Source organism: Mastigoproctus giganteus, chromosome 6 (assembly GCF_048544385.1).
Source record: "Mastigoproctus giganteus isolate SK-2022 chromosome 6, ASM4854438v1, whole genome shotgun sequence".
NCBI classification, from domain to species: domain Eukaryota; kingdom Metazoa; phylum Arthropoda; class Arachnida; order Uropygi; family Thelyphonidae; genus Mastigoproctus; species Mastigoproctus giganteus.
Window position 1 is genome coordinate 167,055,412 of NC_143580.1, and position 18,703 is coordinate 167,074,114.

The 18,703-nt window shown below is 37.5% G+C and overlaps 1 protein-coding gene across 1 annotated transcript in view; it reads left to right on the plus strand.

The window, feature by feature from the left end:
* Positions 1 to 18,703, plus strand: part of Ctf4 (Chromosome transmission fidelity 4) — a 454,523-nt gene that overhangs the window by 312,898 nt on the left and 122,922 nt on the right. Inside the window, exon 16 of the mRNA XM_090376337.1 lies at positions 2,044 to 2,161. Within this exon, the coding sequence (XP_090232463.1) occupies positions 2,044 to 2,161 (118 nt within the window). The remainder of the gene's footprint in view (positions 1 to 2,043; positions 2,162 to 18,703) is intronic.

Consider the following 18,703-nt stretch of genomic DNA (forward strand, 5'->3'; position numbering starts at 1 on the left):
TTCACGATCAGGGACTGCCATCAGTCCCTGAAACCCCAAGCACCTCTCGCTCCAGGCCGCTGCGTATTCTAGATGTAGATGCAGAACACTTCCGTATGATACTCTTCAGAAATTAAAACAAATAAAAGATTAAATTAAAACAGATAAAAGATAATGGTTTTCCTTCCTTCAATTTGTCACAAAGTTCCTAACCTGCAACAGGTATTTTTGTTTATTGGAATACTGAGATTTCAAGGCAAGTTTAACTACATTATGTGATGTGGAAAGTGCTAGTTGCTCTATATGTCCGAAATTTTATGATTTAAATTGACCCTGGGAAATTTTGGTATGGTGTTGTTTTGAAGGTAATATTTTAGAAAAGAAATATGGTAAATTTGGGCCGAGTATCTTAATGTTAATCTAACGTAATTTTGCACCAAGATGTTCAAAAAATCTCCCATAATTATGTGTATCGATGGGTTATACCTGGAGAGAAAGAATGTGAATGAAATAGCCAACATGAGTTTAAAATATGAATTTGATAGTATGTAACAGGAGTGGCCTACTTAATTTATGATGCGATCTACTTTTTTCCTTCAAAATGTGCCGCGATCCACCATCTCAAAAATTACATTGCACAAGGTGCACAAATCAAGGGATGACTGTATATTTAAAATTCATCATGATCGACCGAAATTAAATCCGCGATCGACTCGTTGGCCACCCCTGGTATATAACATAGCTATGAGGAAGGAAAACTGTTTTTCAAAGTTTACATTTAACTTTAATTGTTTTTTTACTGTAAACATTTTGCGTTAATCTTTTATGGAGGTAAATAAAATATCATATTGGTAAATTTCGTATCATATTGAGGTAAAGTTCTCTTTTTCTTCTACTATTAAAATTTGGTATATGATTCAGATTTGTGGGAGCTGCAGAAGTTGGATACAGAATGCCTAACATATGCAAAAGAGACAAACATAGGAGGTTTTTTGCACATATAATTAGATTAGCATATCCAGTAAAGGGGGGGGGGGATATTAAGACAATATTAAGTTAAAATGGCGTGTCATAAACAGTTGGAAATCAGATGAGGAGTGTTGTATATACCAAATGACTGCCAAATCAAATGAAACGATTTATTGATCGCTCTCCACGTTCCACTTTTTTATTTGAAAAGAGAATATCCAATTGGTGAGGGTTGTAAAGGCAATGTTATGTCAGTCTGGTGTTGATATAAGTGATGAGAAATAACTGAGATCACAAGTGCATTAAATCAAATGACTGAGATGTACCTTCCTTGATCAAATTGATCACTGCTTTCCTGTATTATAGTAGATAGTCCATTATAGTTAGTCCTGTGTGATGGAGTCCACAAAATGAGGCAGTATTCTTGACTGTTTTTCCTAGTTTCATGAGATACTAAAAATAAAGGATTTGCTGGGGCCAAAACAAAGACTGTTTGTTGAAGCATTAAATAAATTTTTCTAAAATAGAATGGTAGTTTAGGAACAGATTTTAATCATTATAAAATATAAGATAGGTAGAATGTGGTTGCAATATCAGCCAAATTATCCTGTTGACTTGTGTAATTTCAGAAGTATGGAAACCTTTTCTTATGACTTGAATGTGTATTATACTAATTTTTATGATAAATAATGTAACTGAAAATTAAAGATAAAACTGTTCTCAAACTTTAATGGCATCATTATTGAAAATCTTTCCCCACCACCACCACCAACAAAATTCTTTCTATGCTATATATTTTTTCAGTTATTAAATATTTATAATAAATTCTGGACATTATTTCCAGACCTCCCCCAAGAATTCAGTGGACCATTGAACTAGCTGATATTTCCAATATAAATTTTAATTTAATTTTTTGTGTACCACACTTAGTAACTTACAAGCAGAATGTGTAGAATTTTTATTTCTTTGAGATTTAAAAACTTAGCTTAATTTACAATGAAAAACAAAAGTTGAGAAAAGTTATATTATTTGTGATTTGTATCCATTCCTATCTAACATATGCCAGTATCTTAGAGTTTGAAACTTACATTACAGGTATACCTGGTGAACAGAATTTATGTCTGATGATTTATAAAACAGGAAATGAAAGGCAAAAAAAGAGCTCTTTGTATTCTCTGCCTCTAAGTCCTAAATCTGTACTGTCTTGGCTGGGGTAAGTTTATAATGGCAAAACATTGTGGATTTTATGCACAATGTTGTGTAAAATCCAACATATTTGATTGCTGTCTCTAGTAGAAATTATCAAGTTATGAAAAAAATCATAATTATTTCATGAGAGATTGTTAGTGACTTAAAAAAGCATTTCTACAGCATATAACACTACCTCACAGCTAATATCTAATTGAAGTGGAAGGATATTAAATTTTACAGATTTAAAGTAGTAGTAAGACAAATATTTTTACTGCATGGTTATGAGACCAGTATAATTGCAGCCCCTTTTGAGTCATAAATTAAATCCTCAAGAGGTATTTCTTTCCTAATTATGTGTACAAATGCCTGCTACTTATAAGTATATATTTAATTTGCTTTTTCTGTGAATTCATTCTGTAAGCAAATGCTATGATCAATTCACAGTGAATTCCCTCAGTATATTAAATTTCTGATTATTCATGTGTAAATTATTTGGTTTGTGAGTTATCAGATTATAATTTTTCACACTTTTTCTTTTAATTTGCATTACTGGAAGGATTTATTAAAGACTTATGAAACAATATATTGACTATAAAACTAATGGACAGTATGGTTCCTTTAAAATTAACACAGGATATACAAGTTTTTTTTTTTTTTTTAATGTAACCCCAAACATGAGAGGTATTAGAACCTATAGTACTTAGTAACGTGTTTGGGTTGGAGGTTGAGAAGACGAAAGAAGATATTTGTTGACATTGCACTTGAACTTCTGTAGACTGTAATTTTCAGGAAATACATATGAAGGGACGATAATTAGATGGGAGGGATTTGTCACCCTTTTTAGGAACTGGCTGGATATGAGCAAATTTCCAAGCAGTGGGAAAAACACCTTTGGAATAAGAAAGTGAAAAAGGCGGCAAAGAATAGGAGTAAGTTCAGGAGCACAGGTTTTGAGAACAAGTGGAGAAATACCATTGGGACCTGGAGCTTTCTTAGCATCAATATTCGTCAAAATCCTTCTGACATCCTTTTGATGGAAGACCACAGGAGGCATTGAATGGAGCGTGTTGGGAATGGTGGGAAGTGTTTTACCAAGATCATTAATACATGGGTTGGAAGAAAAATGGGATGCTAGCAGGTCAGCTTTATTCTTGGCTGAAGTGAAAATAGAACCATCTGGTTTGGAGACAGGTTTGAGCAGAGATGGGCAAAAGTTGCGGCCAATAGCTTTGGCAAGAGACCGGAATGCTTGGCTATCATTAGGGCAAGAAGCAAGTTTTCTACTCTTAGCCCGTTCAAACTCTAGTTTAGACTGATTAATAACTGCTTTACAATTGTTGCAAGCTTTGGTGTAGGCAGAAAACGAAACTGAAGAATTAGAAACAAGCCAATTATGATATGTAACATTCTTCTCTTGAACAGCCTTAGCATATTTATTGGAAAACCAAGGTTTAGATAAAGGATGAGATTTCAAAGTGGAGTGTGGGATAATCGATTCCATTCCTGCAAGAATAATTTCATTGACACTATCTGCGCAAATGTTGACATCAGAAGTTTTGAAACAGTAATCCAACTAAGGAAAAGAAGTAACGAAATCTTGCAGGTCATCCCATTTTGCATTTTTGGAATGCCAAACAATAAGACATTAGGAATAGCCATGAGATAAAGGCTCCATTGGAGAAGAGACAATCACCAAGTTGTGATCTGAAGTGCCTAAAGGTCCTCTCACTTCAACCGTGTACTTAGAAGGGTTGTTTGTGAGAAAAAGATCAAGCGTGTTGGCTGCATGGTTTGAATTGTCCGGTATTCTTGTAGGTAAATGAACAATATGTGCAAGGTCATTAGTAATTGCAAAAACCTCAGCATCTCAACCAGCTGGGTCGGTGTGACTAGAAAATGGAAGCCAGCTGGAGTTGTGAACATTAAAATCACCAAGGAAAATTACCCCACTTTTAGGAAAGTTGGACTGGAGAAAGTCAAATTGCAAAGAGAGGAATTCAAAGAGCTCCAAGTGATTAGTGGAGTTGGGAGAACGGTAGAGACAACAGATGAATTTGACACAATGAGGTAGAGAGATTTTAAGCCAGAGAAGATCGAAGAGAGGAGATTCCAAATTGCCAAGGCTCTGACAGGGAATGTCAGAACGGACATATGCACACGTACTACCTTTGAGGCGAAAGGAATCATACAACGAATAATTTGGGCATCTGATATGAGCAATAGTTGAATCAACCAATAACTGAGATTCTGTCAGAAAAAGTACGTGGGGTTTGGCAGACTGCAAGTTGAAATGGACATTGTTGAGATTAGAATTGAGACCACGTATATTTGTGAAATTAATTAGGAAGTGTTTGGGAGGTTTAGATATTTTCGCAGATAAGCTTGCTCTATTAGTTTGACAATTAATGGTGTATTCAAAAGTAAGAAAAAGTGGGTGGGACATGCTGTATGAAGTAATGAAATTTTTGGATATGGCGTACATTGGTAAGAATATACCCAGATCCTTGACATAACGTGGCCTCGACAATGCCTCCCCCGTGCCCCCCACATACACACTACTTGGACTCCCTCCAGTCACTATCTGGCAGAGTAGAGGTAGCAAGATTATACAGTAGGTGTAATGTATAATCTTGTACAGTAAACCCTCATTAAACTGGACTAATAGAGGCTGAGAGGTGTTTTGATTATAAGAAATACACTTTGTAATGTCTAGTGTGTAACAAATTTGCACACCTAGTTCAATTGATAACTCTCCTTTTGAATAGAACATTCAGTTGTTTCCTGAAAGGCTCAACAGCTTCAAAATCAGCACTAAGAATTTTCCCACACATTTTCTTCTTTGAAATGTTATGCCGTATTCTAAATCTAAAAAGCCAACCTGAGCTCGCTTAAATTGTTCAATTCCCAAATGTTTAGCCAATCTCTCCACTGCTGCTTGAATTTCTATTCCTTGCACAGACAAACGAAGTTGGGAAAACCATTTGTACACATCATCATCTAGTGCTTTATCAGTAGGCATCCACATTCATTTAACTTTACTAGCACCTCCCTAGCCAGGTGGGCAGGAGCAGCAGTGCGTAGCATACGCTTCTTGATTAGACCGGGGTTCAAGCCTGTGACTACCAAATATGGAGGGTGTGGAAAGGTCAGGGAATGACCACCGCATATCCCTGGATCTATATGGCCTTAGTTGCTAATGCTCCTAAAAACCAAATAACAACAACAATTAACTTTACTTTTTTCTTTCTCCACGCTAAACTTGAAAACAAAATTATGAATTTCACTTTTTTTCCTTTTAATGTCCGACATGGTTTGTTTTGCGATGCTATACTCAAGACAGGTGCTGGACACTGAAACTCCTTTTTCAAGTTTTCTATCACCAATAGTTTACCGTGAAGAGAAAACATTTTATGCTTATACTTCTGTCCTACACTAGGCTTACTTAAAGACATTGTTTAACTGCACAGTACAAACGACAAAAGGTAGAAGCACGTAACTGCGAAGCAAACAACTGGCTGAACCGCAGCCGGGAACCAGGTTGTTTGTGCAGCATGAATCATCATGGCCCGATCACCTCGGACACAATACATATGACCTTTGAGCCCAGTCCTGATTTGATTTTTACACTTTTAAATTTTTTTAGAGCTGTCCGGATTAATGAGGGTTTACTGCATTATTATTATTATGTAACAAAGGTGTAATTCCGTTTTGGGGAATTACAAAGGGGAAATTCCATTTTGCTATCATTTGCTGGAGATGCAGTATCCTGGCAAAGAAACTATAAACATTACAGTTCCATCATTTCTTAGATTTATTCTATCCATTTATAATTTTCTCTCTTAGAAATTTAATTCACTAATCCTTTTATTATCATTTTTAAATGAATTCTTGTGCTAACATGTGAAAAATGATTATCCATTTTTAACTATATGAAATGAATTTTTGCTGCAATAAAACATAAGCAGTGTATATTCTGTTAGCCCTTCTTGTATTTGGCACCCTGAGTACCTGTGCACACGGTAGACTTAAAGAACTAAAGGATAAGGTTGTAAGACCAGTGTCATTGGCATTAGTAGAGGCATATGATGCAAGAAAGAAACTTATTCAGCATCAGCCAAAAAAGGGGAAAAAAAAACTTCCCACCCATCCATTTGCTCCAAACGTTTGTCCATTTCTTCTTTAAATTTATTTAAGCTATCAACTTCTATGACCGATAGAAGTTTGTTCCAGCAATCAACTACCCAACGGCTAGAGGCAAATTTCCACATCTATTCGATAACTGTCTTTCCTCAATTTCAGTTTATGCCCCTTCAGGTTTGTAATCTGAGCAAGAAAAAGAATCCCATCAGCATTGAGCCTGCTCAATCCATTTCAGGCCTTATACACCTCAATCAAATCACCTCGCAGGTGCCTAGTCTCCAGACACTGCAATTTGCAGAACTTAAGCCTTTCTGCATAAGAGCACCCATTTTCCCCCTCACCAGTCTTGTTGCCCTTCTCTGTATTCATTCCAGCAACTCTGCATCCTTCCTAAAATGAGGCTTCCAGACTGTGTGCAGTACTCGAGGTGTGGCCTGACCATTGCCTTATACAAGGGAATAATCATCTTCTTTTCCCTACTAGCAAAATTCCTGTATATCATTGTTAATACCCCACAACCTGCTCTGGCAGCATGTCTACACTGCTCAGAAACTTCATATCTGACTACACAATTACTCCCAAGTCTCTTTCATTCTTCACTAACCTGAGTATATACCAACACCACACTGTTGGTATATTTCTCTGGGGTTACTGATACCCATATGCAGTATTTTGCATTTGTAAATGTTAAATTTCAGTTGGCACTTCTCAAGCCATCTGCCCAACTTTTCCAGATCCTGTTGCAGTAGCATACTGTCATTAACAACCCTGCCAACCTTTGTACCATCTGCAAACTTTGACATTAAGCCTGATATACCTTCATCAATATCATTGATAAATATACTAAACAGCAAAGGGCCCAACACCAAACCCTGGGGGACTCCAATAATAACATTAGTCCATGAAGTGCAATGTCCATTGATTACCACTCTCTGCTTCTCCCACTCAACCATCCCTCTTTATCCATGTAGCAACTAGCCCTTAATGCCGTACTGCTCCAATTTGTACAGTAGTCTTCCATGTGCAACTGTATCAAAAGCTTTTCTGAAATCCAAGTATATATCAAAATTATTTTTTGCATCCAGTTCCTTTGTTACCACATCATAGGTTTGTAATTACTCATGTCAACTTTTGATCCCCCCACCTTGTGAATTGAAGATACATTTACACATCTCCATTCCATGGTGTCATTGTCGATGGTGATAAAATTCTTTGTTTCAAGTGCTGAGTTTCATTTAGTCTGACAAGTCTCAGAACGTGTCAGACCAAATAACCAAATGGGAGAAGTGTAAAGTGTGTTAGTTGTCCGACAGCACCAGGGTTTCCCCCATGCTGATTGAACCAATATTCAGATCTAGTTTCTGAGTCAAGTGGACTGAATTTTAGTGTAGCCTGGTTGTTCTGCAACAACCATATCCTCTGCATCTTCATGATAGTGGAACTGTTTTTAACCCTGGCTATACCTGTGCAAGGCCTGAAACATTACCTCTACTATCCTGGAGGTGGCTATCCAGCTGGGAGCCAATGTAAGCGGGGTCAAGTTGTGGAATCCACATCACACAAAGAAATGCTGCTTTTCGTGTCCCCAGGCAGTATGGTAGTAGTTGACTCTTATCATCCAGTGCATCACTACCACTTTGTGTATTGGAAAATTGAAGTAGCAGAACATGTATTTAGTCTGCTGAGTAAATCTCCAGCAAACCTTATTTCTTTTATCATGACAAGATCAATATTCCTTACATGAGAGCTGTACCCTTTAAGGGTATGGCTCTAAAATGGTTTCGCATGTTCATAACTAGATAGTCCACTTGACTGTTCCTATTGGTAATAGTCTGGCAGACTAAGATAGTACCTGCTGGATAGTGAGGCGCCTCCGTAGCCAGGTGGGAAGGAGCAGCAGTGCATAGCACACACTTCTTGATTAGACCGGGGTTCGACCCCGTCACCACCAAATACGGAGGATGCGGAAAGGTCAGGGAATTATCACCGCATATCCCGGAGCAATATGGCCTTAGTTGCTAATGCTCCTAAAAATCAAATAACAAACAAAGCTAGATAGTGACTGTAGGGAGTTTAAGTGGTGTGTCTGTGTGGTTGGGGGCAGTGTGTTTTTTTTTTTTTTTTTTTTTTGCGGGGACTGTATGCTACACTAGCACCTTTATTAACAGTGACATGTGACATTTAGATGCAGTACACTTAAATTTTTCTTATTTCCATAAATTTTTTTCACATGTTTATCTACTATTCAAATAAGCTTAAAATGGTTTAACTAAATTTGCATTTTTAACTGTCTGTTGTTAAGATATTTTCTATGCAAAACTTTATAACCATTTTTAGAATTCTAAATTATTCAGTTTCACCTCTGTTTAACGAACTCCTTTTATAGCGAATTTTTTTTAATTTCCCCTTGGAAGTTACATTTAAAATAGTTTCCCTTGAGCAAAGAAATTTTTCGTATAAAGAATGGATTAGGACAGACTAAACTCGGTATGCACTGTTTGCATTTCTGGCCTTTAGGCAATTAATGCTGCTGCTCAAATTAAGAGAGCTAACAGGATTACCATTCTACAACTTAGGGGTACTCATAACACATCCGACCATCTGTCCCACATACAGAGAAGTGGGACAGATGGTCAGATGGCCTGATGCTGACAATGGGCTTTGGTCAACCTTCTACGGCAGTGGTGTTCAGGCTTAGTAACCTCTCACCCACTCTCGTTTTTCCCCCTTCCCCCTAGCAATTTATCCTGGACTGGGGCTCCCTGGGAAACTGGTTCCCCAGGGAAGAGAGCGAGCACATAGTAGGGGAGGCCTTGCCTTCCTGCGGCCAGGGATGAGTACCTGGAGGCAAGTCCAGGTGATCACTGCTTCCAGGTAGCCAAAAGGCCAATACACAACACTACACTACAGAACACACACACACAGGCTCACAGACAAAACTTTTCTGTCCTATCACTTTCTCCTGTGTGGGATGAAAATCTCTTGTCTGGAATTAAAACTTTTTTTTTTTTCTCTTTCTGCTTCCTTTTCCCCTATCCCAGTTCAACCGATTGGAATTTTTTTTTTTTTTTTTTATTACATGATGCACACTGGCCTTACTTTGACAGAGTCTGTAAAAACTGAACAGAGCAATGAGGCAGAGATTAACTTCTGTTCTAGGAGCTGCCCATACAATTTTACCATACAGGGGCCACATTAAAAAAAAAAAATTCAAGGTTAGATTTCTTTCACGGGCCGCACTGAGTGATTTGAGAAAAATTAGTGTTACATTTTCCTTATCTTGATATATGTAAAAGAAAATTGAATATATTTGGAAGATTTATTAAGTACATACACAATTACATTTACTGAACAAAACATTTAATAAGAAAATTTTTTGATAATTAACAAAATTCAAAATTCTGTTTTAGTTCACTTTCCACACGGGCCGTAGGTTGGACACAGCTGTGAATCAGCTGTAAGCGCCCCATTCAAGAATTAGGATAGTGGTTTTCTTTTTTCCCCGACAAATGATAATCTGTTTCACAGAAGTGCGTTATCCACATTTTCCCGTAAATCTTATCTATCTCTGTTTACGTGGTCACAGTACCTGAATATCCGAATGACACCTATATCTTGGACAGTTCAAAGAACTAGTGACAATATCGATGACGAGAGATGGAAAATGAGGACAACAAAGGTATTAAACCTTCTAAATGTGAAATGTTGGCATTTGGTGAAAATGAAATTAGAAAATTTTCAATTAGGTTACAGTTAAATGAAATAGATACAGTTTTTGTATTTCGGGGGTACCTTATTGATAAGACGGTTTCGGAAGAATTGAAGCTTTTGATGGACGCTCTGAGTACAATACCAATTTCATCAATGAATGCGAACGAGGATTTTCACAAATGAATTTGATTGTCAACCCAACCAGAGCTTCGTTGATGACAAAAACAATTTCTTCACTACTATTTCTTAAAATTTTTTACACATTTAACTTATTTTTTTATATACTTAAATAATAAATTTATTCTTAATAAACTGTTAATATACCTAATTTGTTGTTCTTAATCCAAAAACATTACTACTAAAGTAACAATATCAGGAAATAATTTTTTTTCCTGACAGCAAACAATGAGTATCGGCATCTATTTTTTTTTTTTTTACAAGAAAAGCACTGGGGGCTGGGACATTCTTATGTTATGTCTAACAGCTGGGTATATTCTTCTGTGTGTTTACCATATCCAAAAATTTCATAATTCATACATGTTCCACTTCAAGTATGAATAATGAAATACAAAGTTAAGTTCCACATATTAATTAATGCATCACGAATAGCTGAACTAATGTATTAGTGAAAAGATAAAAATCTTCCTCACTCAAATACGTGGTCTCAGTTCCAACTCAATGATGTTCATTTCAACCAAGCCTTGCTTACTTTATCTCACAGAATTCCAGTTATCGGTTGCTTCAACCATTTCTCATCTCAGTTTACCTAATATTTTCTCAATTATTCCCTTTCACCAAAAGTGGTACTGTTCATATGTCTGCTCTGATAGTCCTTGTCATAGTCTTCATAATATGGGATCTCCTCTGGCTTAAAATCTACCCCATTCTGTTAAATTCATCTGTTGCTGCTATAATTCTCCCTACTCCACTAATCATTTAGAACTTTGGCTTATCTGTGACCTCCAATCTTCGAAGCTCTATTTTCTAAAGTCTAACTTTTCTGACAGTGGGGTAATTTTCCTTGGTGACTTTAGCTTTACAGTTAACTAGATCCAGTTGGCTGACATAATGCTTAGACCTTTTGCAATTACAAATTAACTCTCACAGATTCTATTTACCTACCATAATACCAGACAATCTTAACCACACCCCTTGAACTTTTTCTTACCAACAACCCTTCAAATTGCTTAGTCAGTGTTAATGGTCCTCTAGGCACTTCAGATTGCAATTTGAAGGTCTCTTTTCCAATGGAGCCTCTCTCTCTCTCTCTCTCTCTCTCTCTCTGTTTATTTTTTGACATAGGAATGTGAAATGGAGTGATCTGAGAAATTTTTTTCTTGATTGGATATTCTGATGTTGGACAATATTCTGATCCCAATGTTTGCTCAGATTGTTTTTCAGTGAAAATATTCTAATAAAGACTAAATCCTTTATTCCACTTTCCACCCGAAAATCTCAATCCCCTTACCCTAAAACTAATTCTCCAATAAATTTGCGAAGGCTGTTCAAATTAAGAGTGTAACATGTCACAATTGGCTTGTATTCATTTTGTGCCTATAGTAACTCTAAAATAGTTATTAATCAATTGAATCTAGATTTTGAATAAGCAAGAGGACAAAACTTGCTTCTTGTTCAAGGGGTAGTCAAGTAAGACATCACTCTGATCTCTTTCCAGATCAGTTGGCCTGAACTTTTGCTCATCTATACGTCAACCTCTGCTACAGATTTATGGTTCTGTTACATGCTCAGATGATAAAACTGAATTACTAGTAGCCTTCTTTTATCCTAACTCTTGTACTGGCAGTCTTGGAAAATCACCTCCTGCCACACTCAATACACTCCATTCAATGCCTCGTGTGGCCTTCCACCAGAAGGATATCAGAAAGCTCCAGGTGCTGATAAAATTTCTCCAGCTGTTCTCAAAATCTATGTTCCAGGTCTTGCTTCTGTTTTGTGTGACATTTTTATGCACTCTTATTGGACTGATGTTTTCCTTCTGTGTAAAAATTTCCTCATATCCAGCCAGTTCCTAAAAAAAGTGATAAATCTTTCTTATACGGTTATTGCCTCCATCATAGTTAAGACTGATCTCACCAAAGTTCTTCCTTGAATTTATTAAAACTACCTGCTCCCAAAACAATAAATGGAAGTTTGTACCAACAATCAATCACACACTGGCTGAAGGCAAACTTCTGCACATCTATCCCACAACCATCCTCCCAATTTCAATTTGTATCCCCTCTTGTGTTGTCTCAGAGAGAGCGAGAATGCCCACCAACATTTAGCTTACTCAATACTTGCAGGTGTTAGTCACCAGATTCTGCAATTTTCAAAACTGAAGTCTTTCTTGATATGATCACCATTTGGTTCCGTCCAACAATCTCGTTGTCCTTCTATGCACCCATTCCAGCACATCAATATCTTTCTAAAATGAGGCCTCCAGACTTGTATACAGTACTCAAAGCCGACCGGGCTAGCCGGTTGGGTAAAGTGCCTGCCTGGCAACCCAAAGGTCGCGGGTTCGAATCCCGCCTCGGGCTTAGATCAAAGTACTGCAAAAACCTTGGGAGGTGCATTATGGCCACAGAAGCCGATGCGCCAACAACTACCAAAAAAAAAAAAAAAAACAGTACTCAAGATGACCCAATCATGGCCTTTGACAAAGGGATAATAACCTCCTTATCCCTGCTAGCAAAGTCCCTGTATATCACTGACAAATTTGTGAATTGGAAATGCATTTTGCACATCTCCAACCCACCTGAATCCAAAGATGCCCTCATAATTATTGCTAAAGATTTGCTACCTTGCTTAATATAACTGGATAGATCTCATGCATATCCCAAGCATCTTTTTTATCTTGAGCTTCAACAGTTCCACTTTCCTTTCGGTTATCATAAAGGCATTTAGCTCCATGTTAGATTTTATGAACTTTTGGAATTCTCCTTAATAAAACTCCACATCATTAATGCAAATTCAAAGTACCTATTCAGTTTGTCAGCACCCTGGGCAGGAGCATCAACAGTTAAACCATCGTATTCAAGTGGACCAATGTGATTTAACCTCTTCCTTCTACCGTGCGCATTATAGCCTTAGTTGCTAATGCGCCAATAAAACCCAACAATCCTTCTACCGTTAATGTAAGTAAGAAAGACTATGCTGCATTTCTTGGCATTCTTTGCCCAGAAACTTCTTGTAATCTTCCTTAGCATGTCTAACTTCCACTTGTGACTTGATTAGAGTAGTTTATGTTTACCATAGGCTTCTATATCACTGGAATAATTTATATTATTCACTGGTTAAAGATGCATTGCAGAATCATCTAGACAAGACTGCAGCAGTAATTCAAATATAGCATGGGTTTGTTAAGGGAAAGGGTTGTCTGACAAATTTGATTGGATATTTTAATGTGGTAACAAAGGAACTGGATGCAAAAAATAATTTTTATGTCATATACTTGATTTCAGGAAAGCTTTTGACACAGTTGTGCATGGAAGACTACTGTACAAATTGGGCCAGAATGATAGTAAGGGTAAGTTGCCACAATAGATAAATGGGTGGTTGAGTGGGAGAAGACAGAGGGTGGTAATCAATGGGCACTGCTCTTCATGGACTAATGTTATTAGTGGAGTCCCACAGGTTTCGGTTTTGGGCCCACTGTTGTTTTGTATATTTATCAATGATATTGATGACAGTATATCACGCTTAGTGTCGAAGTTTGCAGATGATACAAAGGTTGGCAGGGTTGTTAACGACAGTAATGGCAGTGTGCTACTGCAACAGGATCTAGAAAATTTGGGAAGATGGGCTGAGAAGTAGCAACTGAAGTTTAATACTGACAAATGCAAAGTACTGCATATGGGCAGAAGTAACCCAGAGGAATGTACCAACTGTGTGGTACTACACTTAGGGTGGTAGAAAATGAAAATGACCTGGGAGTAATTGTGCAGTCAGATATGAAGTTTTCTGAGCAATGCAGACAGGCTGCAAGAGCAGGTCAACGGGTTTTGTCAATGATATACAGGAATTTTGCTATCAGGGAAAAGGTGATTATTATATTATTCCTTTGTATAAAGCAATTGTCAGGCCACGCCTTGAGTACTACGTACAGGTCTAGAGGCCTCATTTTAGGAAGTATGTAGATTTGTTTGAGCGTGTACAGAGAAGGGCAACAAGATTGGTGAGGGGAACGAATTGGTCCTCTTAACCAAAAGAGGCTTAACCAAAAGTTCTGCAAATTGCAGTGGCAGGAGACTAGGCACCTGCGAGATGATCTGATTGAGGTGTATAAGACTTTGAATGGGTTGAGCATGCTGAATTCTGATGGGATTTTCCCACTTGCTCAGATTATGAACCTAAGGGGCGCCTCCGTAGCCAGGTGGGAAGGAGCAGCAGTGCATAGCACATGCTTCTTGATTAGACCGGGGTTCGAGCCCATCACCACCAAATACGGAGGATGCGGAAAGGTCAGGGAATGACCAACGCATGTCCCCGGAGCAATATGGCCTTAGTTGCTAATGCTCCTAAAAACGAAATAACAAACAAACGAACCTAAGGGGGCATAAATTCAAATTAAGTAAAGACATTTGTAGAATAGATGTGTGGAAATTGGCTTTTAGCCAGCAGGTGGTAAATTGCCGGAACAAACTTCCATCTGTTGTTGTTGGAAGTTGATAGCTTAAATAAATTCAAGGAGGAGCTGGACAAACTTTTAGAGGGAATAGTTGTGTGAATTTTTTTTATTTATTTATTTATTTCTTATTATTATTTTTTGGCTGATGCTACATAAGCTCATATGCTTTCTTTCTTGCATCACATGCCTCTGTTACTATATGCATTCCATGCATTTTTTATTTTCAGCCACAAGTCTCATCAATTCATCTGACATCCATTTAGGTCTAATCCAGGAACAGGATACTTAGTTGGTATGAAAAGCCTAGTAGCTTGTATGATTGCTTCACTGAATGTTTCTCATTTAGCATTTTCTGCTGGCAACACCATCAGATGATCCCACTATATAGAATTTAAAAACATTCCGAGACCATTGTGTTCACCTTTATGGAACACAATGGTCTCGTTCCCATTACTTTTGACAATAGTTATGTCTTTAAATAATTTCCACATCAGCACATTGCAATCACTGCCACCCAGAGGATCTTTTACATGCAGGATCTTAATCTATGAAGAATCACTTCTGATAATCAGATCAAGAGTATTGCTTCCTCTTGTTGCTTCTTTAACATTATATTGTAGAAAATTGTCCAGTAAATCCATAAAAGTCTTGCTAGTGTAAAGTGACCACCTCCACAAGTTCCAGTCAATATCTGGAAAGTTAAAACTCCCCTTTTTGAATTGAGGATATATTCACACATCTTGAGTCCATAGGGACCTCCCCTAAATTCAAGGATAATCTCATAATTATGGGTTTGCTTAACTCCTCTGCTACTTCCTTTAATATAATTGGATAGATCCCATCCACTCCTTTTTTATGTTAAGCTCTCCATTAGAGTTTGATAATCTTCTGGCATCTCCTTCCCTAAACAATAATTCATGTATGAATGTAGATGCAAAATACCTAATCAGTTTATCAGCAACCTGAGCAGGGCTATCAACAGTTAAACCATTGCCATTGTGACCCAGTATAATTCAACCTTTTCTTTTTGCTATTAATATAACTTTAGAAGACCTTTTTTGCTCTTCATTGCATTCTTTGCCGGAGACGTCTCATAATCTCTCTTAGCTTGCCTAAATTCGATCTGTGACTTGATTATATACTAGTTTATATCTACCATAGGCTTCTTTATCACCTGATAATTTATATGCATCCCACAAATTTTTCTCATGTTACAAGTCTCATAAGTTCATCTTACGTCTAAGACTGGAATCGTATTTCTTGGTTGGTACAAAAGTTGAGTACCTTCTATGATTATTTCCCCGACTGCTTCCCATTTATAATTTCATCTTGGTAACATCATCAGTTTAGTCCACTGCATAGAATTTAAGACAATTTGGAGATCACTGTAGTCATCCTTACAAAAGCCAAACTTTCCCTTTACCCTTGACAGTACTTGTCTCTAATTAAATTCGATATCGGTACACTGTGATCACTACTACTCAGTTTCTTTTACCTGCAGATTCTTAATCCATGAAGAATTGCTGCTGATAACCAGAGAAAGAGTACTGCTTCATCTTGTTGCCTTTCTAACATGCTGTTGTAGAAAACATTCATCCAATAAATCCAAAGTCCTCCTATTGTGTATGAGTGACCAACCCACAAATTCCGGTGGAAAGTTAAAATCTCCCATTATAAGATGTTCTGGTTTATTGGCCCACTCTATTTCTGTATATAGTTGTTTGGAATACTCATTGCAGTCATTTGGCCAATAGCACACTCCTACTCTCATTTTTGTTTTCCCAGTGCTTGTCCCACCAAAATGACTGAGCATTACGCTAGCCACCCATATGTACCGAATACACTGCCTTAGATTTAATATTCTTCTTAACTAAGAGCATACCTCCCCCCCCCCCCCCCGCCCGTCTTCTGATCATTCTTCTTGTACATATTGTACTCCCCATATTCAATTTCAGCATCACTTATATCTGAGTGACACATGTTTCTGATATCCTTACAATGTATGCATTTGATGACTTAATCAGTACTTCAAATGCATCAAATTTATTTACAATTGCTCCTAGCATTAGTGTACATTCACATGTTCTTGCTCTTAGTTATGCTTACTCACCTCTGGTTCCATGATGACCCACAGCAGGGCCTGACACTTTGCTTTCTAGGTGATGCATGTTCCAATAGAAACAGTGCTAGGCCCCTGCCTGCAACTATCTGTTTAATCTGTTAGTCTGTGTATCCCCTTAAGGTAGCAGTTTTCTGACCTACCTATCACTGTCTTAATAGCATCAGCAAATATTCTTGCACCCCTTTTATTTAAGTGTATCCCCCCCCCATAAAAACATTCTCTCCTGTTCACAAACAAAAATTCTACCTCCTGAGCCTTGCATATTCTCTCCAAGGCTGAATTGACTGAAAATGTTCTCACTATGTACTCTCTCTCTCTCCTGTCCTATCTGGGCAGAATTGTGGACTCAACACATGGCCTGACCACTGCCTTATACAAGGGGATAATCACCTTCTTTTCCCTGCTAGCAAAATTCCTGTATATCATTGACAATACCCCACAACCTGCTCTGGCAGCAGATCATGCACTGATCAGAAAACTTCATATCTGACTGCACAATTACCCCCAAGTCTCTTTCATTCTCCACTACCCTGAGTGTAACACCACACAGTTGGTACATTTCTCCTGGGTTACTGATACCCATACTCTGCATTTGTCAATGTTAAACTTCAGTTGGCACTTTTCAGGCCATCTACCCAACTTTTCTAGATCCTGTTGCAGTAGCATACTACTACAGGATCTAGAAAAGGATCAAATTTAATCCTAACTCCAGACATTTTCCCAACATTGCCCTGTACTTTTTAAATAAGTCCTTTGATCCCCTACTCTTAATGTCATTAGTATCATCTACAACAGTAGTTCCCAACCGCTGATTTGCGAACCCCTGAGGGTTCGTGAAAGTGTTCCAGGGGGTTCACACTAAAAATTCTATAATGGGGTCTGCTTAGATTTACATAAGTATATTGTTGTAAACTACAAAATATAACTAATAATAAACAATAAAGTCAAATCAAATCATATATCATGTTAAATAAATATGCTTTCCATACTAAATTTTTTTTTTATTCTCAAGACCATTGTTATGTACAGGTACTTTTTTTTTCTTTTTTTTTTCTCTCTCTCTTTAGAACCTATAGTACTTAGTACTTGCATGGGTTGAAGGTGAAAAGTTGAAATAAGATACTTGTTGACATTAGACTTGAACTTCTGTTGATTGTAATTTTCAGGAAATATATAAGAAGGAAGATTGTTCCAGTAAATGGAAAATGAATAAATGAGGAAGAAGAAAAGTTGGTTCTGTGAGTTTGAACTTGGAGGGTAAAAAGATCTTGACTGGTTGTGGAACGTGTTCGGATTGCTTTGAAAGAGAGAGCGGGAATTATAGAAGCCAATTCAGAAGAACAGTGCCCGTGGAAGTATCTATAGAAAGGTCTATGAGACAGAGTGGAGAGACTCTGTTAGAGATGAGACTGTTGCGTGGTAGCACAGTGGTATTGTCACCATCCTCCCCACACTGGCTGGAAAAGGCCCAGGTTCGAATCCTGTCGATGGCGCGAGGAATTTTAATGGGCTTGTTTCACTCCATGGCTGAGTTAGTTGATTTCAGATACAATATATATATATAGGTAGATGTAATCATTTACGGGTGACCCTAATATTATATATATATATTTATTTATTTTTTTTTTTGTTAGAGATGAGACATTAATTAACCTAACTGCCCTCTTTTGAATGGAATCTAGAAGCCTGAGGGAGAGAGGTTTTGGGGGTACTGCCCTAGATGTGGGAACAATATTCCGTAATTGGCTGGATTTGCGATTTCTACAGAGTCAACAATTTGGAAGAAAAGTAATGCCAAGAGAAAACCAAGTTTTTTAGATGCACAGGAAGCAATATTTGTAATGCACTTTATGCTGAGAAATTAGAAGTTAGGGTAATCCTCAAGATCTTGAGTAGAAATCGGAGCATCATCAAAGATAAACATAGGAGCAGAAGAATCCTTATTGTGAGATATAAGACGG